General features: G+C 56.1%; 6 protein-coding genes across 6 annotated transcripts; 2 read left to right on the top strand and 4 right to left on the bottom strand.

Moving 5' to 3' along the window:
• Nucleotides 1–1,105: 1,105 nt before the first annotated feature.
• Nucleotides 1,106–4,598, bottom strand: CDEST_00575 (Putative serine/threonine-protein kinase, active). Its single transcript, XM_062916734.1, has 7 exons — nucleotides 3,857–4,598; nucleotides 3,650–3,734; nucleotides 3,384–3,533; nucleotides 2,927–3,332; nucleotides 2,465–2,880; nucleotides 2,276–2,413; nucleotides 1,106–2,222 (listed from the first exon to the last, which is right to left on the bottom strand). Exons 1-7 carry the CDS (start codon nucleotides 4,003–4,005, stop codon nucleotides 1,647–1,649), a joined length of 1,920 nt encoding a protein of 639 aa, XP_062772785.1. The 5' UTR covers nucleotides 4,006–4,598; the 3' UTR covers nucleotides 1,106–1,646.
• A 274-nt stretch (nucleotides 4,599–4,872) lies between these two features.
• On the top strand, nucleotides 4,873–6,317 carry CDEST_00574 (Putative trafficking protein particle complex subunit). The gene is made up of 2 exons (XM_062916733.1): nucleotides 4,873–5,607; nucleotides 5,732–6,317. The coding sequence occupies exons 1-2, from the start codon at nucleotides 5,208–5,210 to the stop codon at nucleotides 5,833–5,835; spliced, it is 504 nt and encodes a 167-aa protein (XP_062772784.1). The 5' UTR covers nucleotides 4,873–5,207; the 3' UTR covers nucleotides 5,836–6,317.
• A 2-nt stretch (nucleotides 6,318–6,319) lies between these two features.
• Nucleotides 6,320–8,454, bottom strand: CDEST_00573 (Putative peroxin-3). The gene is made up of 3 exons (XM_062916732.1): nucleotides 8,004–8,454; nucleotides 7,525–7,934; nucleotides 6,320–7,465 (listed from the first exon to the last, which is right to left on the bottom strand). Exons 1-3 carry the CDS (start codon nucleotides 8,159–8,161, stop codon nucleotides 6,420–6,422), a joined length of 1,614 nt encoding a protein of 537 aa, XP_062772783.1. The 5' UTR covers nucleotides 8,162–8,454; the 3' UTR covers nucleotides 6,320–6,419.
• Nucleotides 8,455–8,800: 346 nt separating this feature from the next.
• Nucleotides 8,801–10,278, top strand: CDEST_00572 (uncharacterized protein). Its single transcript, XM_062916731.1, has 3 exons — nucleotides 8,801–9,156; nucleotides 9,332–9,664; nucleotides 9,789–10,278. Exons 1-3 carry the CDS (start codon nucleotides 9,081–9,083, stop codon nucleotides 9,974–9,976), a joined length of 597 nt encoding a protein of 198 aa, XP_062772782.1. The 5' UTR covers nucleotides 8,801–9,080; the 3' UTR covers nucleotides 9,977–10,278.
• A 195-nt stretch (nucleotides 10,279–10,473) lies between these two features.
• CDEST_00571 (Putative Fork head domain, winged helix-like DNA-binding domain superfamily) lies at nucleotides 10,474–13,964 on the bottom strand. The gene is made up of 2 exons (XM_062916730.1): nucleotides 13,520–13,964; nucleotides 10,474–13,342 (listed from the first exon to the last, which is right to left on the bottom strand). The coding sequence occupies exon 2, from the start codon at nucleotides 13,273–13,275 to the stop codon at nucleotides 11,050–11,052; it is 2,226 nt and encodes a 741-aa protein (XP_062772781.1). The 5' UTR covers nucleotides 13,276–13,342; nucleotides 13,520–13,964; the 3' UTR covers nucleotides 10,474–11,049.
• Nucleotides 13,965–20,744: 6,780 nt separating this feature from the next.
• CDEST_00570 (Putative EH domain, EF-hand domain, EF-hand domain pair protein) lies at nucleotides 20,745–25,859 on the bottom strand. The gene is made up of 3 exons (XM_062916729.1): nucleotides 24,787–25,859; nucleotides 22,203–24,731; nucleotides 20,745–22,145 (listed from the first exon to the last, which is right to left on the bottom strand). Exons 1-3 carry the CDS (start codon nucleotides 25,581–25,583, stop codon nucleotides 20,978–20,980), a joined length of 4,494 nt encoding a protein of 1,497 aa, XP_062772780.1. The 5' UTR covers nucleotides 25,584–25,859; the 3' UTR covers nucleotides 20,745–20,977.
• Between the last annotated feature and the right edge of the window lie 591 nt (nucleotides 25,860–26,450).

Raw genomic sequence — 26,450 nt, 5'->3', positions numbered from 1 at the left:
CAAATGTTTACCATAACCTCGCGCACAGGCACTGGAAAAGGCGTGTCGTGAAAATTTCCCATTAAACATTGATTTACCTATCAGTTGCAGCAAAGGGTACTTCAAGGCCACCAGGGGAAAGTGTTCCTCCCACGAGCGCGAGCAATCCTCATTTTTGCCAAGAAACCCACCCCCAAGATGGTCCGATTTACTCCAAAAGTGTTGGGCTTTGAATCGTTAACTAGTCGGCCTAATCCGCCCTTGGCGAAAGGGGACTTGCTGGCATCCGATGGGATAACTGGCGAAATCTCAGGACTGTACAGGCATGCTGCAAAATGAATAGAACGCAGACCTTGTGCGCAGCAAAGACTTGTCGGGTGGTGTCCATTTCACCAGGCAGTATTAAATCAATGGTTCCCGTACGTGGGATTCTTGGCCAAAAAAACAAAACCGATAAGAATGTTTTGTGTTATGGAGTCTATGAAACAGGCACACACTTAATAGTGCAGACAACGCTTCTCCTAAAGGAAATCTCTACATCTTACTTACTCTTTTAGATTTGAGAACAATTAAGTGCTATATTGGGAAAAAGGAGCCTGGTGCAAACTTCAATGATGGGAGTTGAGAAAAGACCCCAGAGACAGGATCCCACTCAAGAAAATCCTCATCATCATTTAAAAAACATACAACACCAGGTATTCGCTGGTCGTCACCGACCCAACTACTAATCCGGCCCTCACTGGCTTATCTATGGGAGAGCGGACGGGATCCCGAGTTCTCCAGTGGGTATGGTCGTATGTGATAACTACACAAGCCAAACGCGTCTAAGATGTGAGTACTACTAGCCGATTTGGGTCGTACACCACGCAGTCGTGTATAATTTGGTGAATTCGTTTCCAGAAGGCTACTTGAACTTCTCTGGGCTTTTAACTTCGATGTGTAGGAGGCGACCTGGACTCTAAGAGCGGTTGCAGAATCTGTACCGAGAGAGAGCCGTACACCTTCAGTAAGCTCTCTTACGTACGATCTTGTGGCTACAAGACCCGAATCCCGCTAGATAAGACACATTGCAGATTGCTTCACGTTTATGTTAAGATCAATTTGAAGATAGATAATTTGAGCTGGCATGTCTACAACCCCGTGGTGGTTCCGGTGCCTACTTCGCCCCTCTCACCTTCGTTCCCTTTCCAACTTTCGGACTTTCCCCGGGACCTCTAGCGCTCGTTCGTTAGGAAACTCAAGGTTTACGGTCTCGCGCTGACAACAATAGAGGGTTTCTTCAACCCGCCGATTGGCAGGGCAAGCCCAGCCCAGAACTGAAGTCTGCCCAGTATCAGGATGAGCATGACGGCCAAACTAGCCTATGCTGAGTCGGGTCTTGCCGCCTCGGCAGAGACCGTTATACACTGCCCATAGGTTTCTTCTGGCCGAATCTGTGGGCACTTGGAAGAAAGAACACCTGATAACTGTGGCCTCCTAGCATCGCTCGACTTTTCCTTGAGTATTGTGTGATGACGACGGAGCAGCAATTTCCTAGGCTGAAACCCTAAACCACCTTGGACACGAACAGGTATCATATTCAAAAGGAAACACCAGGCAAAAGGTTACAATGCCTAACAGTCCAACGCCAAGTCATGTCCTCAAGGCACATGTACGCAACTACGCCCTCAATTCCTGTCTCCGCCGCTAGCTTTCGGTTGTGAACCGCCAGTCATGCTAGAGACCAAGTCTGCAAACCGGCCTTTCGACGCGGTCAAATGGATGTCTGCCTTCGGCGTGCCCACTGGCGTAACACCCGCAGACATCCCCTCCACGACGTTGGCCACCTCTTTGTAGTGTTCCCGGTCCTTGACGAAGCGCGTCAAGTACATGGTCGTCTGCCGCGCCGGCTTCTTCATGATGCGCTCTACCTCAGCCTCATAAGCCTTGTCATAGATGTTGAAGTCGACATTGGTGGGAGACTCGGCTATGTCGCCAGCAGAGGGCTCGTCATTGTCAAATTCATCTCGCGCACCGACGCCAATACCCAGGATCAGCGGCTCCGATTCTACCTTGCCGTTGGCAGTAGAGTTACCTTGCTGCCCCAAGAACTCGCGACGCTTTGCAATCAGGGCCTCAATGTCCTCCTTTTGCGCGTCTTCTCGGATTGGATCGACCGTCAGGCTAGAGCTTCCGTCCCTCGACGACTTCGAACTCTGTCTTTGTCTGGAGAGAATACCCTTGAACCTGTGGATTGCTTTCATCTGGAGTTTAGGCGTCAGTTTTGTTCCATCTCAACTCCCATATGTTAACTTACAACACATAGGAGATGGTTCATCTTCCGCGTAAAAGCGCGGCTCAGCTCAAGATCGTTTGGGGGCTCCACAATGACCGAGCAATTGTCTTCTTTTGACAACAGAGGGTCAGTTCCCTTTTTTGTCACCCATGGGTGATCCTGTTCACTGTCAGCAAGACCGAACGAAAGCCTGGTTGCATCAGCACTCACCCGTAGCCCAGACATGTGGATTCGCTTCTGGGGATCCTTCTCCAGGATCCTCCCCATCAGGTCTACGAAATCGGGGTTCTCCTCCTCTGGCAGGTCGGGGGATTCAGTCTTGATGGCTTCATACATCTCAAGCACACCCTCGTGCTCAAAAGGGATTTTTCCATAGCGTAAGCAGTACAACGAAACACCCATAGACCAGATGTCGGCGGCCCTGCCATCCACATCGCCATGCCTCACTACGCAAAGCTCTGGGGCTAGAAAGGCAGGAGATCCAGCCGACTTGGCCGTCTTCATTCCCTCGCTGGGCTTTTCAAACATCTCGGAGACACCGAAATCCACGATTTTCAGAACATCATCCTCAGTGAGGAGAAGGTTGTCTGGCTTGATATCGCGGTGGATGACGCCTTGCTCATGCACTGGGGTGTGTCAGTTGGAACACGGACGGAAGAAGAAATGACTTACGATACTCGATGCCCAGAATCAAGTCGCGGAACCAGTAACGGCACAGGTCTTCGCTATACGGCTTGGCTTTCTGGTCGAGCCCGACCTTCATGACGACACCCTTTTTGCACATTTCAAGGACCATGTACAGCGAGTCTTCCTCTGGGTCGTCGAGCACTTCGATCAGCTGGACCAAGTTCGGGTGGTTCAACTTCTTCATGATGGCGATTTCCTCTCTGATGAAGAACAGCGCATCGTTGGCGTTCCACCCAGCTTTACCTCCCTGGCCACCGTCGCCGAAGTGCGGCGAGAGAGGCGCATTGAGGCTTACCCGGTGGGCGAAGCGCTGTGGCCTCCGAGCGCCTTGTCGAAGGATGTTGGACTGGGCGCGTTTGCGTAAACGGACCTTTGAGAATTCCTTCACGGCCTACATGGATGAGGTTAGTAAAGTTGTAGCTTTGGGGCCAGGAAGTCATACGTATTCAGTGCCAAACTGGTCAGTCGCCAGATGGACGGCGCCGTAGGAGCCTCGACCAATCTCCTGTTTGATGATGTATTGGTTGATCCGGTGGTGGCTCGAGCCATCGTGACTCTCGGCGCCGTATTCCGTCACGGCATTGAGGGTTTCCTGCTCTTGGTGAGTTGCATGTCCGGTTCGGGTCATCGCAGCTATCTTGCCCTCTCCACGCACCGCAGCGCGGCGGCGGGGTTGGTCAGATGAGCTTGATGCAGACGCAGACACACCTTGACTTCGCGATGGGCTGAGGGCGTCCGGCGATGATGCCGCAAAGGGCTTTGGAACTTTGTTGGCTCGGTTACCGAATCGGATCTGCACCGCGTTCGCGACGGAGGTTAGGTAGATTGCTTCGGGGCATGAAGGTGGAGCGCGGGGGAGGCAGTGCAAAGTTGCATCGCAACGCAGAGAGACATAAACAAGAATGACGGACGTACATGTGGGTGGCGACCGGGACACGAGTTCCGGCGGTGCCTTCGCCGTGGAACCCTACGGCAATGGTAGGCGAAGGCATGTCAGAGGTCGCAATAGACGTCGAGGCCAGGGCCTCGGTCGGCGGGCTCTGAGGGCCGAAGGAGTCCGTCATGGTCGTTTCAGGCAGGTATACGGATTGATGAAGGGGAAGGGGGGTTAATTAAGCTTGATGTGATGTTGGAGAAGGCGACGAATTGTTGGAGAGGGTTGGTGGGGAGCTTTCGAAGCTTTGCTACCTAGGTAAGTACAGTAAGTACATATGTGTCGGCAAGGTCAGTGGTAACGATCAATGATTGTGACCGAGCTACGTCGGCGCGTGGTCGGAGCTGGCGCCGTTTTCGAGTCGAGGTGCGAGAACCCGAAAGCGATGTTCCACCAACGTTCAAAAGCAAGGCGAAGGGCAAACAAAGAGCGGGACTTTGCGAGAGCGACGACAAGCTGAGCTTTTAACCCCGTGGAGGGGTTTGGACAACAGGAAACCCCCATTTAGGCGCTTCTCTCTTTCAGCTCCGTCGCTGTCGGTATCACTCTCTCTCAGCCCCTCTTACGTCAGGTTTTCGGATTTCCCAGGATCAAGTCCCCAGTTCAGCGCCCTACGATTCCGTTGTATCCATCTCATCCATGCCAGACCGCGCACGCTTCTCCTCGAACATCGCCGTCTCCGGCCGCTATCATTGGACGCATCGTGGCTCCCTGCCTCGCAGGTCCCTCTCCACTGACCGGGTCATTTTTGGGCTGACTAGCGGCCCTCGATTCCTCGTAGGGCCAGCGAGAACCCCTCTTGGGGGTTGTTTTTTGAAGTACCAAACATATATCCATGAGAACTCCACCAAAAGACACAGGGCATCACCATTAAGAACACCTAGGTACATACCTAGAAAGGGCTCCGCACCGCCATTGGCCCCTGTACGCATATCGGACCAGCTCCAGCTCCACACGCTCCGGGGTTGCAGTCGGGGGCCACTGAACGACAACCACCGCTCACTCGGCTAGCCCGAGCTCCCTTACCTACAATCCTCCGTTGCCGTGCCCCTGCTTCTTGCGACTTTGCATATTCCCCAACCCGTGAGATACCCAACAGCCCCGACGACAAGCAAACGTACCGACGAGGAACGTACAGACGAACGACCGAACGAGCCCGACGAAGCAGTTCGACTTATAAACTCCTCGAACCGTATCACATCCATACGACCATCCCCACCCCCCACAACGGCATGCGCCCCTAATCCCGCCAAAAAACACCTTTCCTCTCACCTTCAACCTCCCCCAGTAGCCCGGCGCACCTCGGCGCACCCACCTCGCAGCCCACCCACCATGGTCGTATACTCCTTCTACATCTTCGACCGGCATACGGAATGCATCTACTCAAAAACATGGCTCCCCGCCGAACGCCCGACGTCCCAACCGCCCCTGCCCGTTCCCGGCACGACTCCCAGTTCGGGCGGACCGCCGTCGCAGCAGCTGCGCAGGAGCCAGGTCAACTCGGCTAAGGATGACGCCAAGCTCATATTCGGCACCGTCTTCTCGCTGCGCAATATGGTCCGCAAGCTCGGCGGCGACGACGACGCCTTCATTAGCTACCGCACCTCGGCCTACAAGTTGCACTACTACGAGACCCCCTCGAATCTGCGATTCGTTATGCTCACTGACACGGCAACCTTGAGCATGCGCAACGTGCTACATCAGATTTACATCAACCTCTGGGTTGAATACGGTACGTCCTTATGCGTGCGCACACACCCCTGTTTCTTTTCTTCCGGGTCATGAGAGCCTAGATATTGGAAGGGGAAAAGCTGGATCCAAAGACCGTCGCTGACATGTGCTGCACTCATCTGCAGTTGTCAAGAACCCCCTGTCGCCTGCCGAGCACAAGGGCGGCGAGGGCGTCAAGAACGAGCTTTTCGAGCTGGGTCTGGACCAGTTCGTTAGGGGCCTAATGTGAGGCGTGGAGGCGACCATCGCCATGGACCAGCTGAACGAGAAAGAAGGCGAAAACACGACGACGACGACGACGTGGGCCGCGTGACCAGGGCATCACAACCAGCCAACTCTCGCAACGGGCTATAGTTCGACTCGCTTCTAAAAGAAGCTTGTGCGAGAAGGGCGTAGATGGTGACGGGTCTTGGATATGATGCTCAAGCCGAGGGAAGTGCGGACTGAACATAAGAGTCGAGTAGCGAGGTCAATGGGAGCCTCGCCATGACTCAAGAACACGCCGTACCCGAGAGCACCACGGACCAGAGGAAAGAAAGGGAAGGACTAGAGCGGGATAGACCGGAAGAAAAGAACGGAGCCGCCAACTCTTGTTCTAGGCTAAACCCCGTACTATCGGTACAGATTCGAGATGACCCGTCCATCTCTTGCTATGGTTATATTCTTACAAACAATACCTCTGAATTCCCTATACCCAGCCTCGCCCGCCCCGTCAGCCCACGCCACCGTACCCATCCATGTGCCCATGGTTCTCATAAAGTAGTCAATCACGTTCGAAGCGGAAGCTGTGTTCCTATAGTCTTTGGTTCGGCCCTAATTCTTATCCACGGCCCGGCCCCATGCGCTCTCGAAGCTGGTCGCCGGGTTCACCATGATGACGCTCTCCTCCCCGGTCCCCTGCGTCGTCCCTTGCGTCTGGCTGGGAATATTGGTGGCGGTCGTGGTGCCCTGGCTAGCGCGAATGTCCACGGCGCTCTCCATGATGCCACCTTCATCGTCGTGGATCTCGTTCGCCCAGTTACTCGAGTACACGACTGCAGCAAAACCCTCGAGGTCGGCCACCTGCTCCATCTCCTGCAGATACTCGTTGGGCATGCCGTTGCCGATGGCGTGCGCCTGCCGCGTAAGCACCGAGAGAATCTTGGGCAACAGCACGACCTGCGAGGTGCGCGGCTCCGACTCGGCTAGGTCCGGCTTGTCGAATGCCGCCGATGCGAGCTTCTTGTCCACGAGCAGGGAGAAGCCCGAGTCTAGGATAAGGGTGAGCACATGTGTGAAGGAAGGGGACTCGATGAGGTCCGATGTCTCGTCCAGGAGCCTCCTCACAGCGGGTGACGATGATGGCGACTGCGATGTAGTGCTTTCGGACAGCACCACGATGCTCTCCTCAAGGATGCCCGACTCACGCAGGACGTGATCCTCGCGGTCCCGCGGCGGAAGGAGGTAGGGCAGCCACTTGGCCGCTCTGCGCTCCTCGGGCGTGGCGCCCTCAACGATCTTGCGCACTGCGAGCGTCAGTTCCGAGAATTGCTCGAAGCTGAGCAGGTCGCGTGGGCTGAGGTGGCCAAAGACCTGGCGGACGGCGGCCTCGACGCGTTGACCGAGCTCCTTCCACCCCTCGTTGAGTAGCCACCAGCTGAACGTCAAGTATCGGCGGTTAGTCTCAAAGTCATTGCCGTAGGGCTGGTCGAGGCCATCATCGTCGTTGTTCTCTAGGCTGATAGTGGCCTGAGCGGTGCCCGTGGCGAGGGTTATCACGCTCGACAGGTAGCTTCGGCGGCCGAGGAGGTTGAGTTGGACCCTCGTCAGCATTGTCAGCAGCGCGACGGTGTACAACAGCGTAAACGCTCTCGTGATGGCTGCACTCGTCGTCAGAACCTCCTCCTACACGCGTCAGGTGTATTGCTTCTTCACTTACAGCTTATTGTCAAGTCGTCCCATAATTGCCTCTTGGACTTCTTGCTCTTTTGCGCAGCCACAGCAGCGGCAGCGCCGCCATCCTGCGACACGCCACCCTCAGCTCCTCCCGTGGGCGCCGACGTAGCGCCCGGCACCGTCACCATGCTCGCATGTACGCCGCTCTCGCTCTGGACACTGCTACTGACCATGCTCCGACCGTCGTCCTCGGTGATGGTGGTGTCGGCAATACTCGGGGGACTGACGCTATCGCCGGCCTTGAGGCTCTTTGTCTGGCCCTTCATCTTCTGAATTTCGTACGTGATTTTCTCAGTATTCATCGCCTCGAGGATGTTGGTCGTCGCTGAGGGAAGGAGAGCGAGGACGGTGAAGGTGCAGTCTTCCTGGTTCTGCTCGAATCGGCGTCGGAGGCTGCTCCCATTGCGGCGTCGTGTTAGTCAGATGCCTCATTACGACGGAAAGAAGGAGAGAAAGCCTCACTTCTCCTTTGCGATGCGGTCGCTGCCCATGCGCTCCCGCGCATCGTTGATTTTGCTCAGGACGTACTGAGTCACGACGTAGCCAGCGCCGACAACTCCCACGCCGACGGCGAGAGGCGTCCTATTGCGACGGAACCATCGCCGAGTCGCTTCCAACATGGTAGTTTGATATGTGCTGCGGCGACAGGGGATCCGAGACGTCGGCCGAGGCGAGTGAGGTCGGTGGTATTACGAACAGGTATAAGAGGAAAAAGGTAACTGGGAAATATAAAAGGGAAGAAATACTAATGCACCAGTGAGGACCCGATTGACCTCCCGGATGAAGAGAGTCCAAGAAGCAAAAAAGTCGAGAGAGTAGTATGAAGAAAATTGGGCATTCCCTAATTCTCCCAGGGCATCCAAGAAAGGCGATTCTGGGTGAGCTCCGAGAAGGCTTGTCGGCAACGTAACAATAACCTGGGTGGTCAGTCAAGAGCTGCCCGCTGCTTGCTGCTCTACAAGTCGTGAACCGTGGTTACCTCGGCCCAGCCACACCCGTGTCCTGCGTCATCTCATAAATTCATGCTTGTGGGCCATGGGGCCTTCTTGAGTCCCCAACAGCTGTGGCTGAGCACCTGGCCGAACGCTGGCTGCTACACTACCTACCCAATTCTCAGAAGCCACCTCCCTAGGCACCCTACTTGAGTGGCGCACAGAGGTACAGTGCCTTCCGTACCCAAGTAGGTAAGAGGTACCTACTAGGTAGTAAATGCCTGCTACCCACTGCCCACTGCTACTGCACATGGAATCACAGGAACTCCTCCCCCCGGGACCCAGCTCGGGGCCAACCCCCATCCCCCTCCGTCCCCTCCTCTCTCATGTGCCCGCCCCTTCCCCCCTTATCGGTGCGGCGCATCTGTGCCGGGCTGAACGTTGCCCCTCAGCATCCGACACTTGCTCCCTTATCACTATCAGAGGAGGCTTACTTGCGTTACGGCTATCACTCCCACGTCTTGCGCCAGCCGCATCTATCTACAGACCAACACTGTAGAATCACCGATATTCTCATACGACAGATAACATTGTTTCCCCAGGCACGATGCAGCAACAAACACCTCCCGAATTTATTCTAGACGCCTTCGCCGATCCGGCCTCCGTACGGGATGTCGTCAAAGGTAGGGGAGTTCCCTCCCACATGTCACTCCTCCCGTCCCGCCCCCGCCAGACGTCATTTCCTCACCAATTCCCGAATATCAACAACAAGATGCCCACACCCAACCTTGCCACGCGCCGTCGCGACTACGTTGCACAGCTTTCCTTAACAGGTAGTAACTGACGCCAACCTCACAGGAATTCTTCACACAATCTTCTTCCATCGCTTCTTTCCCGCCGTTATTCCCTACACCCGCGAGGTCCTCGATCTGACCCTGCCCTATGTCGACGACGTCGAGCTCGAGACCATGATAGAACAGCGCGCCACCGCCCTCGTGCGCCAGCTTGACGCTGAGCGCTCTTCGTCCTCGACCTCGACAGGCTCCGGCGGCGGCGGAGGGCGCGGGCAGCTTAACGTCCAGTTCTTCGAGAAGAAGCGCCGCAAGGCCTGGCTCATGCGCGGCGATGAGGAGGTCTGTTGGGAATGCTGGACAGTCAAGGTGACTGTCGCCGAGCCTAGGACCGAGACAGGTTGGTTTCCCATACTCTTCCCTCCGTTGAGTGGTCGCTTGGGACATGACTTGCCAGGAGGACAGGAGGGAGGGAGGGAAAGAGGAGTGCGATGAGACGCATTGACTGACTGGCAATGAAACAGAACGCGCAAAAGTCCGGAAGGCCATGGAACAAACACTCATGACGACCGTCATGAAGGTCATCACTTTCGTCAACGCCCACAAGGACCACATCCCTCCGATAACGACGCAGGGGTCGAATCCTTTCCCCTACCAAATCAACATCAACCAGAAGGAGTCTGGATGGGCCACGAGGATGGGCATATACTGACAGAAAGCATGATGCTGGCCCGCCCGGTCTTTGAGAGATCCGACGGTTATGATGTCGGCAGTGACTCTCGAGGAGGCAGTGATTATCAAACGCAGTTTTCTTCTACTCGTGACAACACACAAAGCAAAGCAAAACAAAACAAAACAAAACAAAACACACATACGATTGGGCAAAGATATGTGTAGTAAAGGGCAAAACATTTTGGCGTTTTTCTGGACAAGGCGACAGATTCATACGAAGGCATAGATGACTTTAGGTATTGAGGATTTAGAGAGCATGTCAATATGATACCCGTTTCCAACTGAGTGGCTAGACCTAGACCACAAGTTTACGCACAGCGGATATTATCTTGACTCGGAGCTCAGGGACTCCAAGTCAGTCTCGGACAGGCATGCCGTATGACGAAGCATAAGCCGACTTAAAATGGGCTGAGCGCTACGTTTTGAGGCCAGCTCTTCATTTCAGAACGTTTCCGAGTCTGCAAAGTGTGCGCGTGCGTGTGTCCCAGTACTAGAATTGACCACTATCAATGTACTCAGCAAGCCGCCAGATACGTGTTCTGCTACAGCCGCGCATCCAACCTGTGTATTCCTATACACACTACAGCCAAAAGGCCGTTCTAGCCTGAGCAAAAAACAACAACAATGAAATCAGAAATCCTGCCATACCCATGGGAAGGGGGAGAGAAGCTTGCCCCGGAGCCAAGACCCGACGGAGCCAAGCAGGGAACACAAAACACAATGTCTTCCTTCTTCCCCCCTTCATGCCCCTGAAATGATGTTCCTCCACGCCAAATAGCCGGACAGTATGTGCGCTGCTTTGTTCATTATCATAAAGCAAACAATCATGGACAAGAGAGTTGTGAAAGCCTCGAAGCCCGTATCAGACATTAGTCTTTAAAGTCAAACCCGCCCAAAGTTCTTTTGGTTCCCGCTCCATTGTCGTGTGGGTCGAAACAGTCGCGCGAATGCCTCAGCATCGAGGACGTCATGCCAGTAAAGTACGTTCATACATCGTAACGGTCGTCATGTCTCAGCGCCAATGAGACGGAATGGTCTCATCTTGAGATGAGATTAGAATTGCGAGGTGTAACTCCGTCCAAATGCGGGCTTGCCGGGTTTGGAACCCGAAGCCTTGGTTTGTGAGCCAGAGCCGATCTTCTCGAAACCTTGCAGAATGTCAAGACCGGAGTATTCGGTGGGCTCTCCTCCCCCCAGGAAGTCGGCGGTGTCGAAGGAGAAGGCAGGCCAATCACCCTCGGCCGCCACTTCGTAAAAAGACCCAGAGATCTTGGTGGGCGAAGGGAACCTCCATTGAGAAGCGCCGTCGTTAGGCTTGATTGGGGAAGAGAGTCCGTCAAAAACCTTGCTGGGAGTCTCCCACAAGGCGTTGGATTGCGCGGGCGCCTTCAAAAAGGGCGTCGAAAGCGCCGACTTGTTGCCTTGGCCGGACTCGTTGGAATCGGTCAAAGCATTAGCCGAGTGCGTACGCTCGGGGCGCGGTCGTTTACCACCAGACTTTTTGGAGGGGGAATCTTGAGGCAAGCCATCAAAGAAGTCATTATCGTAGTCTTGGAAGATGTCGAATTCGTTAGTGGTCATGAGGTTATAGTTGTAGACGCTCTCGTCCAAGTTGAAGGCCGGGCTCCACGGGGCGCTGCCGTCACCAGAACCGGCCATCTTGCGAATAGGAGACTGAAGCATCTGTCGGACATTTTCGCGATGCATCCGCAGGTTGGTGTTGGGCGATGCAGACGGTGGGGCCTTCGTAGGTGGCTTCAGCTTCATGGCGGGTGTAAGCGGTGGCAGCATCTGACCCTGTTGGCGGAGCGGCGACGAAGACGGTGGGGCAAACGCGTTGTACGACCGACCCTTGCTAGGGCTATCGTAAGACGACGCGCGCAAGCGAGCAATCTCATCCTCGGCCCTGCCTGCGCGACTGCGCTTCCGAGGACGGTCGGCTTCGGAAGTGAGAATGCCCGTCTTCTGTGGCCGCAGAGCTGACGACTCGAGAGACGAGATGTAACCGCTGTCGTCCATTGATGCGAATTTTCTCTTGTGCGATCTCGTAATCGAAGAGACAGGACCGCGCCCTGGCGGAGGAGGCGTACGACTGCGGGGCTCCATGTGCCGTGGAATTGGCGGTGAAGAGTGCATCGTAGGAGGCAGAGGTGAGCAGTCGTGGTCCAGCTTGTCTTGTCCGTCCTCAGGCGCGGCCGAGTCCGAGACAGGGATGGTGGCATCGGACGAAAACTCAACAGCAACTGTGGCCTGTGAAGTAGGCAGCGGCGGCAGGGGCGCTTGCTTGATCGGCGCAGGAGGCGGAAGGGTCGGCTCTTGGATAGGCATGTTGGCCGGTCTCGAGGGTTCCATGCGGGTCGACATGACGGGTACGTTCTCAGCAGTGGTGGTTGTCTTTCTCGCCGGCTTGTCCTTCATGAACTGCTGCTCCATGCCTTCCTGAATAGTCCAGTAGTTGCCCTTGCCGGGGTCGTCTTTTGGCCGCTCCACCTTGATGAAGGCCTTGTGAAGGCTGAGGTTGTGTCGAATGCTGTTCTGCCAACCCGATTCCTCCGCTTTGTAAAACGAGTACGTGTCAGAAATCCACTTGTAGATCTGGGCGAGGGTCAAACGCCGTTGTGGTGACCGAAGGATGGCCATCCCGATCAGAGTCGCGTAGCTGTGTCCCGGTTTCGCGCCATCGTCGACAATAGGAGGGAAAGAATCGTGCGACGGCAGGCCCGACTCGTCGGCTTTTACTTTCTTCAGCGGTCTCGATTCCTTGATTGGGGCTGCCTCCATCAAAGTGCGCTTGCCCGGGCCTTTGTGCATGTAGAACTGGTCGAAATTGATCGTCGCTGGCGGCGGCGCAGGGTACAGTTGTGGGTGGACGTTTTCTTTCCCGAAACCGGCATTAAGCTCCACGGAAGGAGGTTTTTGCGCAACAGTCTTGAACTTGGACAAGTAGGGCTTTTTGTGCAGCGAATCGGTGTTCTGGCATTGTGCCGATGGCGGCGCCATTGGGACCATGTTCAACTTGCTGCCCTGCGACCTGAGCGGGGCGAGGGGCGATTTTGAGTTGCCTGACAATGCCTTCAAGGGCGAGTGTCGGTCGGATGCAAGCATTGGGGGGTTAAGGACGACGTTGTTGTTGTTCGTTGCGCCGAGTGGTCTCCTCGGGGGTTTGGAGACGGCAGGCATGGGTGCGTGGTTGATCATTGCCGTCGAGTTCTCAAAGAAATCGTCCTGATAGATTTGTAAAGGCTCGTGGGAGCCGGCGAAGCGTGGTGGTTTGGCCATGACGGCCGTCGAAGCTGCTTGATGTCGTCTATGACGGGAACCAGTCGGGTTTGCGGAAAGCAGCGGGCTGTGAGCGGGAGGGCATGTCAGCAAGCCGCAAGGCCCAAGGTTAGATAAGTAGTTGCCGGCGTGGACTCGACTCTCTTGACCCGGCGGGGCCCGGGTTCCAAAGTTTAAGAGCCCAAACGGGGTTTCGCATGATTGAAGGGAGGAGAATAAATAAGTGAGGAGATTCATGGCTCACCTTGGTCGGGTCTAGACTCTGGAAATGACCGGTGGGTCGCGAATGCAAGGGGGCTTTTTGGCGGTCAGATTTCCAAGTGCAGCGACGAATCGCGACCTTGACAGGACACAAGGCGATGAGTTGGACGAAGACGGGTTTGTGATGTGAAGCGACAGAGTTGAAGTTCGAAAGGGCACGATGCCTTGCAAAGCCGAACGACGTGCGTGGCGAAGGTGTGTGTGCGCAAGCGTGTGGGCAAGATACGGCTTATGGCTGCGGAAAGGTGAAAAGAAAAGAGGGGATACCAGGCACGATACCACGCGAGGGAGAGGAGGGTAGGCTAGATGTAATAGGTGAGAGCGGGCAAGCGGCAGCGGCAAACGGACTGTGAGGAGGAGGAGCAAGTGAAGTGAGTCCTGGAGGAAGTAGTAAAGTAGCAAAGTGACAAAGTAGTCGTAGCGTGGGAGTCGGCGGCAGAAGATGGATGGATTGATTTCAGCCAAGGCGAGTGGAGAGGACCGGGATGTCTTTGAAGAGGTGGGCGGCCAGCTCAGCAAGCCCAGAGATGCCTGGTGGGGCCTCTGGAGCACGGGAGGAATGGGCGATTGGACGAGAGGAGCGTGGGCTGTGACACGACTGACCAGGCTAGGGTACGCCGAAGGTGGCAGCAAGGGTGTGTAGTGTACGAACAGACGAGCTTCGTAGTCTGGTTAGACGCAGGGAGTGTAATGGTGTGTGTGGTGTGCGCGAATGTGCTTGATATCGGCCGGGGTGCGGTGGCATACCAGGCATGGATGATGGGGAGAGATAGGATGCGCGGGTGAGGGCGCGGACGCGGGAGAAGGATGGACACGAAGAGCGTCGGCCGTTTAATGGAACACGCCGTCCCGAACGAAAGGTCGAGGTTCAGACTTGGACTGCCGGTCAAGCATCGGAGACAGCGATCAGAGAGATCAAAGATCAGGGAGATGGAAAGAGGGAGCTATGAACGGACGGACGAGACGGTGATGCGCTGCGCACACTACCGGCACCCGTCGTATCTGGGGTCGGTGCCCTGGACCGTTGGTTCCTGTCAGGCGAGGATTTGCGTTCGTCTCTGCGCGTTTGCTTGGGCCGCGCAGTCGAAAGAGAGGACCAGCCAGCCCGGTCGGTTGATCAGTCGAACCCCAAGTCGTCCGAGGAGTCGAACAGACTTTCGTTCGGCTCCATCCAGTTCAGGTCGAAGTCAGAAAAGACAAGTTTAGAGGGAGTCGAGGCTCCCAGGGCCAGGCCTGTCAAGCTCAGGTGCAGTGGGGAGGGAAGGGGGGGTGGTACGTGCGGTTACGTCCGGCAGAGGAGTGAGAGTGAGAGAGAGAGAAAGAGGTGACGACAATTGTACGAAATGCGAATGAGCAGAGGCCAGCGACAGGACGGGAAGGCTATGCTATGCACGTACTGTATGCAAGCAGGTTTTACAGTTCATGCGAGAGTCCGTAGTCCGAGTGGGCCGCCGCAGGCTTCGCAGTACGGTCTCCTCTTTTGGCTTTGCCTGGTGTCTCTCTTCCGACAGAATCTTGTGGGCGTCGTTTGTGCTGTCTACCACTGTCGGCCACACACATCCGCACACACACGCGCCATCAAACAAAACCCACCGGTCGTGCTCCCCAAGCTCCCCTGCTCCCAGACGTCCTCAAGGATGATTGCTGGAGATGACAGCTGGAGACCGTGGACGTAGCTCGGCGAACAGTGGATGATAATGCTGCTGCAGCATGCAGGGCTCTGCCGGGGGGGGGGGGGGGGGCTACCTGTGGATGGATGGTATGGAGGAACGATGCAAGTTGTAATTGAAATCGCAACTCCTGATTTCACCTCATGCAGTCCGCATTGTGGCGGGCGTTGGTCCGGGTCCGTCTCGAAACCAACAGGTGTCAAGAGAGGTCGAGAAAAACCGAGTCTGGTGGGCGGTTGCCCAGAGTCAAGCAGGAGTAGGACCAGGACACGATGGAACCCGCCTTTGCTTCCCTCTGGACAATGGCCTCGTACTCGTTCAGTCACGGTGGTGGTTGCACGGCTAAGCGCCTCAGTACTGCCGTCCTTCGGCTGATCTGCACCCGTAAGAGTGCTTAGCTTTCCTATCTGAGAGGAGACAGAGGCGAAAATTCATCAGGTTGGTTGTGTGCGTTGTGCGAGGGCTTGCGGGTTTGCGAGCTCAATGTCTCGCTCTGCGACGAGGTTGCGCTCCTTGTGTTGTGTGGCGTCCCTCGCCTGGTCTTCCTTTGATGGCCTTGTGTGCGGTTGTGTGCGGCTGCGGTTGATTGGGTCAAGAACTCAAGGAATGAAGTCAGCGCGTAGGCAGCGCGTCTCGCCGAATTGGGAAAGAATAACAAACGCGTCTTCTATTCGCCAATCAAACACGCTGTACTGTTAGGGGAAGCTCTGCCATTGGCTGTTGTGGCTCGTCCGATGAAACTGGGCTGGGCTCTCCCGACCAATTTGCAGATGGGAAACCACGGATAACCGCTGAAGGGCTGGACAGAATGCTCCTCTCTCTTCATCCTATCTTTTTTCTTTTACTCTCCCTCTTTTCTTTTCTTTGTCAGACTAACATCGGTAAGCAAAATTTTTTTTAGCAGCCCGCCCCTCTTCTCCCCCTCTTCCAGCAAGGTGCTGTATTTGAGAAGAAATGTCTTGCGACGATTATCCCCGTGGTGAGACGAGACTAGATCCCAAGAGTCAAGACCCTGCCCTGAGCTGGCCAGATCGTCAGGTACGGAATGTGGCTGCCGTCTCACTCTGCCTTGCCGATGTTGGTACAAGGCGAACTGTGAGTGCGCTCGTCCATTCCGTACGTGTACATATCTCGTCACTGAGCTCTGCTGGGCCGACGGTGGGAGTTGCTGCCAGCTGGCTGAGACTTGGCCGGGCTCAGGCCTGGGAAAGGGCGTGACATCGCAAGCGTTCGTGTAGTGCATTGAAGTGAGTGCATGGTTATCAGGCTATCCTGATTTTCCTGTAATCCCGGTCGTCTGGGGGGTAATCCTAGGCCGGACTTCTCGAAACTGGGTTTTGCTGGAGACGCCATCCACGGTACCCGTTTTATCCAAGTCGCAAGAACACACGGGAAAAGATAGATGGAAAATAAAGGAAGGGGGGATCAACTACACTAGAGGCTCGAGCCTTCATGCAGGGAGCTGCTTAGAGTCATCGGTGCCGCTCGTGGAAGGTAGACCGATGGAGCCTCTCATCCCGTGCTCACCTCCCATGGACGGCTGAGAGGGCTTCCCGCGCATTGTTGGAAGGTGAGCCGTGACGAATTAGCATGCCACCTTCGAAAGGTCTACGTCGTCCTGAACGCGCGTGGACGAACGGACAGTGGCCGACTCATCCAAAATGTCTATCAATCACAAGTAAACGAGCCATCAGCCATTTAGGATCGAGGCTCCTGGAACCCTCTTAAACTCTTGTCTCCGAATAGATGTACCGTAGCAAAGGCAGCTCTCCAGGCTACAAGCGCCAATGGCGACGACTCGTTTGCTACGACATGTGCATCTCCACTTGCCACTTGGCCCGAAACCTTGGGGTTCAGAAGGTCAGTGACCGCCAGGTACGGGGAAAGGGTCTCACAAGTTGAGACAACATCCCATCATTGACGGTCTATCCTGACAGGCACAAGAGACCATTGGGCCACAAGTTGAGAGGCATCTGACACTAGTCATGATGCATGCAAACCCGCTGAGGCTTCAAACCGTCTACGCCGTGAAGTTACCTCATCGAACACGGCATCTGAGACCGATGTGCCAGAAGTGACCGTAACCCTTCCGATTAAAATTAAAAGACGATGTTACAGACACAGCACGAACGAAGCGAGGATGCAGAGGACGGAATCCCCTCCCCCGGTCGCTCACTCTCATCCGTGACATCATCCCCATCCTCGCCAATCCCTTCGCACATGTTTCCTGCTACTCAACCTGCCCTTCCAGAACAGAAACCTCGTGTCTTCGCCCGTGGCCTGGTCGCGCCCCGGCTCGTGATGCCAAATCAAACCGTTTCCACTTTCAGTCGTCCCATTGGCCCCACGGGCTGACAATGTTTCAACGAGAATTGGGACCAACTCCCAAGTTCCTAGCCGTTCCTCCCACTAGCCCCACCGCACCAAACCATCTCAAAGTCGAAGCCGCTTCCCAGTCCGGACGGTACGTATCTGCTGCAGGTGAGAGTGCGTACAACTTCACGAGCGCAAGGCGTTCCTCGCCAGTCGCAAGCGCAACTTTTTCACTCAGTGGTGCATGGAGACCTCCAGTACTGCAGTACCTAGTTGGGTAGGCTTGGTGTCCGTAGTGTAAGACCTTACAGGGTTCCGGGCTGGTCCAGCTGTGGTCATCCCCACCGGGCTTCAGTCTGCTCGATGTTCTCTGTTGCCTTCATTCCCCTCCGATACCTCGCGGGCGTCCTTTCCCATGTGAATTCCCACCTCCAATTCTGCGCATCTCCTTCACAAGACAGTGAGGGGGCGTCGGGTATCTGTCTACAGTGCCGTGCGGATACCTGCACTATGCACACATTTCTCTCGCCTCATCCAAGGTTCAGCCTAGTCGTCATCCCCTGTCAGTCGATCTGCGCATAAGGTGCAAATCTTCCAACGGGAGATATCCCATCTCGCACATCATTGACAACGCATCTAGCTCGACCGTCGTCTCCGTTTTGGGCATCCTCTTTTCCCTCGTGCCCTTCTCAATTCTGCGTAGCAAGAGGGGTAAACCAGGGGGGAAGTATCTGTTTGATCCATCATCGAGATGAGCCTACGGTTATTCGCTCCCGCGATCAAATTTTCGTCGCGACTTCCCGGACACTGGGAACGCCCAGAGACGCGGACAGACCAAAGAGTGTTAAACCTTCGTCATCCTCTGGTCACGAACCCCGGGCCTGGCCAACTGCCAGCTCACACAGTTGATGGAACCCCTCTCAATGCTCAATGTGCAAACAGCCGCGGGCCATAAACCCGCGTGCCGTTGCAGCACACTACTGTACCCCTCGTTCTCTGTCCCTCTGTTTCTCTCTTTCCAATACTCTATTGTTTCCTCGCGAGGCACAGATTGTCACGCTTCCTGCTGGTACCCCAGGCCAGGCGCAGACATCCCTGTTTTCCCCCCTGATATTAATAGTGCTATTTTAGATATTATACCCGCCCGAAGTGCCGACCCTTCTCCCATTGACCATGATGAATTCCCATCCCATCCTCATCCCACCCGTCTACCTTGAGGCTTATCGTCCTCCCTTAGCGCATGATATCCCTAAAGCACCAGGCAGCCCGTGGCCTGATCCTGCCTTATTTCATTGTCTCCAAAGCAGAGAAACCCCATGTCAAGGTCCCCATGTGGCCTAACAACCCTGGCAAGCTGTCCTTCTCGAAAGAGGCTAAAGGTCAAGGCGGTCGAGCAAAGCTTTGGTCGCCTCGAGCACACGCCCGTTGTCGCCGTCCGTCCGTTTACCGATCACACGTCGAGTCTGTGATCCTCGACATCCTAGAAGGGAGCATTGACAGCCAAAATTGGCCTCTCTGGATGCCCAATGCCTCATGGTCCTCATTCCCGTCTTGCCAACAATGGGACACCGCATTTTCCATCTCATTTGCTCCCCCCCCCCCCACCCTCGACCTTGATTTTCTCCCAAAGTAAGTTTATGCCTTGGTCTACGTACGGGAGTTGCGAACAGGTGAACTAGCCAGTGGGGCCTTTGCCTCGCAAAACTGCAATGTTTTTTTGCTCGCCGGAAAACCACATTCACAAGAGAAAAAGGAAGCATACTGGAGGCATTGGTTTAATATCAGATCGCCGACCCATGGCAAGACCTCTGGACATTTATTGCATCATCCTATTCCCTCAATGAAAGACCGATACTTTTCGGTCCTTCTGGCTATTCGGACCAAAAATATAGTCTCCAAATACATCGCTTGTTCCTTCGCCTTCGAGAGAAACTTCGGAGCTCCTTCCAGACACCACCCCGGACTCCATCGGCCCTCGTAGCATGCAACCGCACAGACTCACAGGACCGAGAGATCAATCCTCCGGGCAGAGCATCCTACTATCGTTTCCTCGAATAGATGAAGGAAACGGAAATCTGGAGGCTGGGAAGCTGAAGCTCAGGGTAGCTAGCCCACGACCTCAAGTCTCTCCCACCACCGGTGGCCGTTGCCCGTGCATCTGTTTCATCGCGCCGTAGTGTCGTTTGCTCCTCGCCCATGACAGGCTGGATCCGGTCACGAGAGAGAGGGAGAGAGGAAGAGAGAACGATAGGCGCTGCAAAGCACGTCCCTCCCAACGTGCACTGCAGGAATTGTCGCGCTCGGCCTGTGAAGCTCATCCTCCGCCTCCGTGAGACCCGTAGATCCACACCCTCCTTCTCCATGTCGTCAAGCTTTCCTGGAGGCGGATGCTGCATCCTAGTCTTGATAGTTGAGCTTCTCGTTGGAAAACGGCCTGCTTCTGCTGCTCTTGCTGCTGCCGCTGCTCTGTCCTCGAAGCTAGAGGGGGCGTGCATATTCATATCACCCATCGATCATTCCCTCGCATTGTGCCTACATTAGTCTGACATCCTGTCGCTCGTAACACAACAGCGCTCGCGAAAGAGACCGGCCAGCTACTTCAGCCGCCAAGGGGACGTCGAAAACGTGGGCTCATGGAGTTTCTAAAGCAGATCCGGCTGAGCAAGAGACTGTACCGCACTCATGCACATCCTCGATCCGATCCAACAACATGCCCATAATTGTCAAGGTCGTCTCCCTTCCTTACCCTGAGATCATCAGCTAACAGGCCTGTCATGGGCTGAACGATGTACAACATATCACCAGCTGCCCAACCAACCCCTCCCCCGAAAACCCACAGTTCCAATAAGCAAAGAAAAGTAAGACACCATCCACTCGCTCGCGTGGTCAACAAGACAGGAAGAAGGGAAGTCTGGCCCCTCGTCATATCCCAAACCCCCAGAAATCGCACTCCTTCATAGACCGACGCCGGCGCCAGCGCCAGCGCTGCACCGCGCCTTGCGTGCAGAGGCGATCAAGCCCTCACGCCGCGCAACAAGCCATGCGCTTTCGATTGGCGTTTCGGCGCCGGGAATGGAATAGCTCTAGAAATAACCTGCGCCAACCAGATCGATGCCACGGGACACCAGGCACCCCGTTCAGGGTCGATGCCGGGTTTGCTCAGCTCGGATTCTTTGTTTGACACAACGGACTCGCAGACAGACAACGGGCCAGCATGATTACAGAGGCGAAAAACACTCGGGGTTTGCAACATTACTAGAGGGAACTTTGGTCAGATACTGAAAAATAGACACGCCTCCCCCTTCTCATCCTTTGCCACCTGCGACCAATGCAATCTGCTTCCAACCAAGCCTGGGAGGGGAAAAGAAAGTACCAGCAGAGCTATTCCTCCTTGGTGACATATGTTGCTTGCTCCTAACACACAACCCATCACCCCTGTCCACATCGACTTGTACCACTTAATCCAAAACGCGACCTGCAGTAGCAGCGCCGCTCTTGTCGCGAGTCTCGGTCTTCTTCAGAGCTCTACCCATCTGAATCTCGCCGAGCAGGCCTGATGGCCGGGCCCCTGGTGGGGGGGCTGCAGGTGCGTCACCCGCCGGTGGCGGCGGAGGCGGTGGCGGCGGAGCGCCCAGACCTGGAGGCGGCGGCGGCGGGGGCGGGGGAGGACCGCCTGGGGCGGGTGATGCTGGCATAGGCGGAGGGGGAGGGGCTGCCGGGGCCTCAGGCGCGGGGCCGGGGGGCGGAGGGGGAGCGCCGATGCCTGGCATAGGCGGAGGGGGGGGAGGGGACGAAGGGGATGCATCGCTGCCAATGCGCGGGCTGACTGGGTTGGAAGTCGGCTTGTCTCCGGTAGCCGACAGCGGCCGAGGGGGTCCCATGGTACCGAATAAGATAGATGCCAAAGCCGCTGCACTATTGCCGCCGGGCCGGTCATCATCGTCCGAGTCTTCGTCGTCGTCCTCCTTATCCGTGCCCCAGTCATCGTCCTCATCAGGACGCTTGCGGGAGAACGGGCCAGAGGGAGGCGGAGGAGTAGCAGCCGCAGGCGTGGCCTTGCTCTCTTGTACCATGCGGTGGAAGGGATTAGTTGATTGGGCAGCTGCCGGTGCCGGCGGCGGCGGAGGGGCAGCAGCAGGCGCCGAAGGCTCGCTTGGGCCCGATGTAGACTCGGAAGAGTGAGAGAGAATGCGATGGTACGGGTTGCGGCTCTCGTTCTCGGTAGGAGGGCTAGTGACCACGGTCGGGACTGCGGGCGGCGATGAAGGCTGCTTCTCGAGCTCCTGGCTGCTGATCTGGCTGCCGCCCTGCGTAGGGGTCGACGCCTGAGGAGTGATCTGAGCAACACCGTCCTCGTCATCCGAGGAGCTGTCATCATCATCGTTCATGGCCTCGAGCTGGCGCTGAAGCTCCAACTCGCGCTGTCGGGCCGCCTCGATTTCGGCTCTCTGGGCTGCAAGCTTAGACTCCTTTTCCTTTTGCTCAGCAAGGGCTGCCTTTTTCTTGCGCTTCTCCTCTTCCTTCTTGAGTTTGCCCGCCTTGACTTGCTCTTCGAGCGCCTTGAGTCGAGCCTCTGCGGCATGTCGCTCCTTCTCCAGGTCGTCCTGCTGCTCTCTGGCGTTGGCTCTGAACACTCGTTAGTACACGACTATGAGCGAGCGGTTATTCATGTGGCGAACTTACTCCAACTCCTGGGTGGCACGCTGCTGCTCCTCGTGCTCTCTGGCAAGACGCTCTTCTTCTGCTTGCCTGGCGGTTTGATCATCTTCGGCCCTCCGGGACGCCTCTTTCTCGGCAGTGTCACTCTTAGCGGCCTTCCTCGACGGCGGCGGGGGAGGCTTCTTCGCAGCTGGGGCCGGAGCACCTGATTCTTCTGCAAGTCGTGCCTGTCGCTCAGCCTCGCGACGTTCATCCTCCTCCTCGGCTTGGCGAAGCTTGGCAGCTCGTTCAGCCCGTTCACGCTCCATTCTCTGGGCAGCTGTCTCACCAGGCTTGGTGGGAGCCTTGATGCCCAAGGCAGCAAGTCTCTCAGCCATGCGCTGCTCGGCCTGTTGCTTGATAAAAGCAGCACGCTCTTCAGGGGTCTTATACGACGAGTATGAGCCACCAGGAGTAGTAGTACGTGAGGGGGGGGCGGGGCTCTCGTTGCGAGTACTCGGGGCGGCCGCGGCGGGCTCTGCTCGGGCAGCTGTAGCAGGCGATCGAGATGAAGAGGTAGCACGCCGGTCCTGAGATCGGACACGCGCGGCACGGCTAGAACGCTGGAGGTCAAAGATGAAGTCTCTAACTTCATCTTCGACACCGAGACCGTCTTCCCAGCGTCGCTTCTCGTGCTCATTGGTAGCGGACGTGGTACCTTCCTTCAGGTTATCTTCAATACCACGAGCAAAATCACGCACGGAGTCCTCCACATCCTTCACCATGCTCTCGTTGTTCTCCTTCTCGGTCTTGACTTTGAGGTTCTCCTCCTCAAGGCGCTTGGGAGCCTCATCATCGAAGCCCGACTCAACCTTCTTGCCGGTCAAAGCCGCGGTGCGCTGTTGCATCATGGCCTTAGCCCTAGCCTTCAGCCTGTCAGACTCGGTGACAGCGCCACCGGGTCCGGTGCCAACGATAGTAGTGGCGCTGTTGGGGTGGGCCTTCGCGTCCTTGAGTCTGAAGAGTTCGAGTCTTGCATCTGCGATGGCCTTCTCGGTCTTGCGAACCGCAGAGGCCAGCTCGGGGACCTTGTCTGTAAGGGTCTGTAGCTGTCGCTTCAGCGCACGTCTCTCAGCCTCCGAGTCACCCGTCGCCAGGGCAGCATCGGGGTGCGCGTCGATGTCGTCCTGAATGCGGCGAATGCGACGGTACAGCTCCTCTGCCTCCCGACGGTCGCGACGGTCAAGCACATCGTCCTCTTCCAGGCTCTTCTCGTCGGCAAAGTCCATGGCGTCAAGAAGCACCTCCTTCTCTCGTATCTTCTTCCTCAGCTGATCAAGACCAAGATCATCGTAGGCGGACGAAGCAGAAGCAGGTGACTCGGGGCGGGGCGAGTTGTTGCCTACACGACGGCGGGCGCTAGACCTGTAGCCCACCTGTTCGTCGTTGTTCTTGAAAACCGTAGCATCCTTACGTCCACTGCCGTGGCCACCGGGGGTGCCCCTTAATGAATGGGTCTTCATGTAGCTAACTCCGGTCTTTTGAGGAAGCAGGGCGGCGCCGGACTTGTTTCGAAACTCCGACTCCTGACTCAACATGGACCTGATAGTGCCGATAGATTCATTGATGTTTCTTGTCGAAGGGGGCACGAGCTCAGGAGGTAGTTGATTCGGAAGGGGGTAGCCGTTGAGCTTTCGGTAGATCAAATGCATGGCGACGGCAAATTCGTCAAGATTCAGACGGCCCTTGTTACCATTGTCTGCAAGAGTCCAGACGCGTTCCAGGTCGGGCTTTTCCAGACCACTCTGCCCGAAAATTTCAATGGCGGCATCTCCACCAATGAAGCCTTTGTGAAGGCCGTCCCAAGCCTTGAAAAGAGCATCATATCGTTGCTTCTCCTCCTTGGTAATCGCCCAAGGAATAACGGCGTTACCTTGCAGGCCCTGTGTCGTGAAGTTTTGCTGCTCGCGGCCTTGCTGTGGCATCATTCTAGCCTGCAGAGCGTCGATGTTGGGCAAGCCAGTGGCTGGGGCATTCACCAGACCCCACTGACCAGGCCTACCAGTAGGTTGCGCATTCAGGGGCGCGGCCATCGGCCCTCCTCCCGGTGTAAGGCTATTACCATATCCGGTGGGCATCGGAGGCATCGGCGGTCGCGGTCCTGTATATCCTGTAGGCTGCGGATTCATCCCCGTGGGTTGCGAGTTAATGCCGGGGAACCCGGTCTGCTGGGGCTGTAGACCCTGATTTTGTCCAAAGCCCTGCTGCTGCTGACCAGGAAAGCCGGTCATCTGTGCTTGCAGCAGCTGGGAGTTCGAGGCCTGAGGCTGAGGCTGGTGAATCGTAGGCTCAGTGCTTGACCTGCCGGTCGCGTTGCTGCCCGGGGTGGTCCGGCCGGTGTCCTCGGCAATGCTAAAATTAATAATGTCCACCATGCTGGAAACTTCATTCTTGACGTTGTCAGGCAAGCTCGAGGGCAGAGCCTTTCCGGTAAGCTTCAAGTTGCACAGGTACATTGCCAAAGCGAATTCGGGGAAGTGGAGTTCTCCGGATCGAGTGGTATCCGACAAGGTCCTGTGTATGATTCATCAGCATAGGCTGTCGCCGCCAGGCTCAGCGCGAGACTTACCAAATGTGTGAAAGAGAATCACCATCCAGACGCGACCGCATCAACAGATCCCTAGCCTTGTCTCCGGACATAGTGGTGGCAGGGCCATCGCCGACCGCAGACTTGAACAAGGTCTCGAACTTGGACTGGTCTTGGGCAGTGATGAATGACAACCTAATGTTGGGGATCTTGTTCGCCGACTTGGGACGTCTGCCAGCTGGCTTTGGTGTTCCTCCAGTGCGGAAAGAAGCAGCCATCTGGCTGAAGCCCGTGGCCTGAGGTTTGATGGGAGCTGCAGCTGGGGCTGGCGTCTGCTGCTGGCCCTGGAAGCCAGTCGGCTGAGGTTGCTGGAAACCAGTCGGCTGAGACTGTTGGAAACCGGTCTGTTGGGGTTGCTGCTGTTGCTGCTGGCCGGGAAACCCAGTCGGCTGTTGCTGCTGCTGCTGCTGCTGCTGCTGCTGGAACTGCGATTGGAACTGCGGGGGGATCGAAGGCATCGGGGGGGCGCCGGTCTGGAAGCTTTGCTGAGGCTGAGCCTGCCCAGGGAATCCGGTGAACTGAGGCTGGAGCTGCTGAGGAGTTTGCTGTTGCTGCGACAGTGGCTGCTGTTGCTGCTGCATCCCCGGGTAGCCAGTGAACTGCTGCTGCAACGGCGCTTGGCCGAAGCCAGTGGCCTGGGGAGCGAACGGGCTCGGCTGTTGCTGCTGTCCCGGCTGCTGTCCCGGCTGCTGCCCTCCCATGCCGAAAGAGCTTCCATATTGCTGCGCGCCGGGACGTTGGCTACTTCCACCCAGGAAGGCGTTCGAGTTCGAATACATAGCGGGCGGGTTGGGGAGATTGGGCGCGAAGACTCCTGATGACGACTAGTGGACCGACGATGGTGAGCGATTGAGTCGAAGACAGACGTCACGAGCGGAGAGTCTCCGACGATCAAGATGGTGAATGGCTTTCCAATTCTTCAAAAGTTGGAGAGTTGTCTGCGAAGAAAAGAAACGGCGTCGTGCCGGAGTGATGGCAACGCTGATGACGAAGCGCTCTCGAGTGTCCAGCTTGACACGGAGGTTTCAGTAGGAAGGTGCGGCGGCGGCTTGGACGGGGGACCAGTCGGGTGGTTGGTTGCCAGTTGGAACCTGGCAGCAGGCCGAACAGGGGTCCGTAAGTCAGCCCAATGTGGCTTGGCCTTGTGGGTTCAATTGCAGAACATTACGTGACGGCGCATAGCCTGGAACGGTGTATTACATCAAGTCCTGCATATGCTCTTAGTGAAGCGTTCATCTGCATGGGAAACAAACTAAGCACGCTACACTCCACGGTGTCAGAGGTCCCCAGCCAAAACAACAGGAGGGTGTTGCGTACAGAGTATCCGTACATTGCCGACTCATCTGTTTCTTATCCTTGCACAGTGAGTCGCTCCATAATTCTTCATTATCGGTGTAGTTGTTCCTTCTTGTATTTTTCCTTTTCCTACTTAAAATCAAGCGTTAACATTCTTTTATTTTCTTCTGTTTCTTAGAAACAGAATTGGAGTTACGGCCTCCTCCTTTTGTCCTTTCGTTCTTTCCGTCGACGCGACCCTTCCGCCGATCGGTATCTCGGGCTGAGTAAACCAGGGGGACCCAACGTCCCCTTGACTCTTCTACTTACCTAGGTATGTGTATTAGGAGCGTGCGCTCGGACCCCATTAA

The sequence above is a fragment of the Colletotrichum destructivum genome, chromosome 1, assembly GCF_034447905.1.
Source record: "Colletotrichum destructivum chromosome 1, complete sequence".
In the NCBI taxonomy this organism is placed as follows: Eukaryota; Fungi; Ascomycota; class Sordariomycetes; order Glomerellales; family Glomerellaceae; genus Colletotrichum; species Colletotrichum destructivum.
Note: the sequence above shows the minus strand (reverse complement) of the source record. Positions and strands in the feature narration are given on the sequence as shown.

Excerpts from the sequence above, each read along its gene's own strand:
- CDEST_00571 (XM_062916730.1), bottom strand. The coding sequence starts at position 13,275 with ATGGCCAAACCACCACGCTTCGCCGGCTCCCACGAGCCTTTACAAATC.
- CDEST_00573 (XM_062916732.1), bottom strand. The coding sequence starts at position 8,161 with ATGTTGGAAGCGACTCGGCGATGGTTCCGTCGCAATAGGACGCCTCTC. Across the intron at positions 7,935-8,003 it reads GACCGCATCGCAAAGGAGAA|CCTCCGACGCCGATTCGAGC; the intron begins GTGAGGCTTTCT and ends CAATGGGAGCAG. Across the intron at positions 7,466-7,524 it reads GGACGACTTGACAATAAGCT|CCATCACGAGAGCGTTTACG; the intron begins GTAAGTGAAGAA and ends CGACGAGTGCAG.
- CDEST_00570 (XM_062916729.1), bottom strand. The coding sequence starts at position 25,583 with ATGTATTCGAACTCGAACGCCTTCCTGGGTGGAAGTAGCCAACGTCCC. Across the intron at positions 24,732-24,786 it reads GATTCTCTTTCACACATTTG|GACCTTGTCGGATACCACTC; the intron begins GTAAGTCTCGCG and ends AATCATACACAG. Across the intron at positions 22,146-22,202 it reads CGTGCCACCCAGGAGTTGGA|AGCCAACGCCAGAGAGCAGC; the intron begins GTAAGTTCGCCA and ends ACGAGTGTTCAG.
- CDEST_00574 (XM_062916733.1), top strand. The coding sequence starts at position 5,208 with ATGGTCGTATACTCCTTCTACATCTTCGACCGGCATACGGAATGCATC. Across the intron at positions 5,608-5,731 it reads CAACCTCTGGGTTGAATACG|TTGTCAAGAACCCCCTGTCG; the intron begins GTACGTCCTTAT and ends ACTCATCTGCAG.
- CDEST_00572 (XM_062916731.1), top strand. The coding sequence starts at position 9,081 with ATGCAGCAACAAACACCTCCCGAATTTATTCTAGACGCCTTCGCCGAT. Across the intron at positions 9,157-9,331 it reads CGTACGGGATGTCGTCAAAG|GAATTCTTCACACAATCTTC; the intron begins GTAGGGGAGTTC and ends CCAACCTCACAG. Across the intron at positions 9,665-9,788 it reads CGAGCCTAGGACCGAGACAG|AACGCGCAAAAGTCCGGAAG; the intron begins GTTGGTTTCCCA and ends GCAATGAAACAG.
- CDEST_00575 (XM_062916734.1), bottom strand. The coding sequence starts at position 4,005 with ATGACGGACTCCTTCGGCCCTCAGAGCCCGCCGACCGAGGCCCTGGCC. Across the intron at positions 3,333-3,383 it reads ACCAGTTTGGCACTGAATAC|GCCGTGAAGGAATTCTCAAA; the intron begins GTATGACTTCCT and ends TCATCCATGTAG. Across the intron at positions 2,223-2,275 it reads TGAACCATCTCCTATGTGTT|ATGAAAGCAATCCACAGGTT; the intron begins GTAAGTTAACAT and ends CCTAAACTCCAG.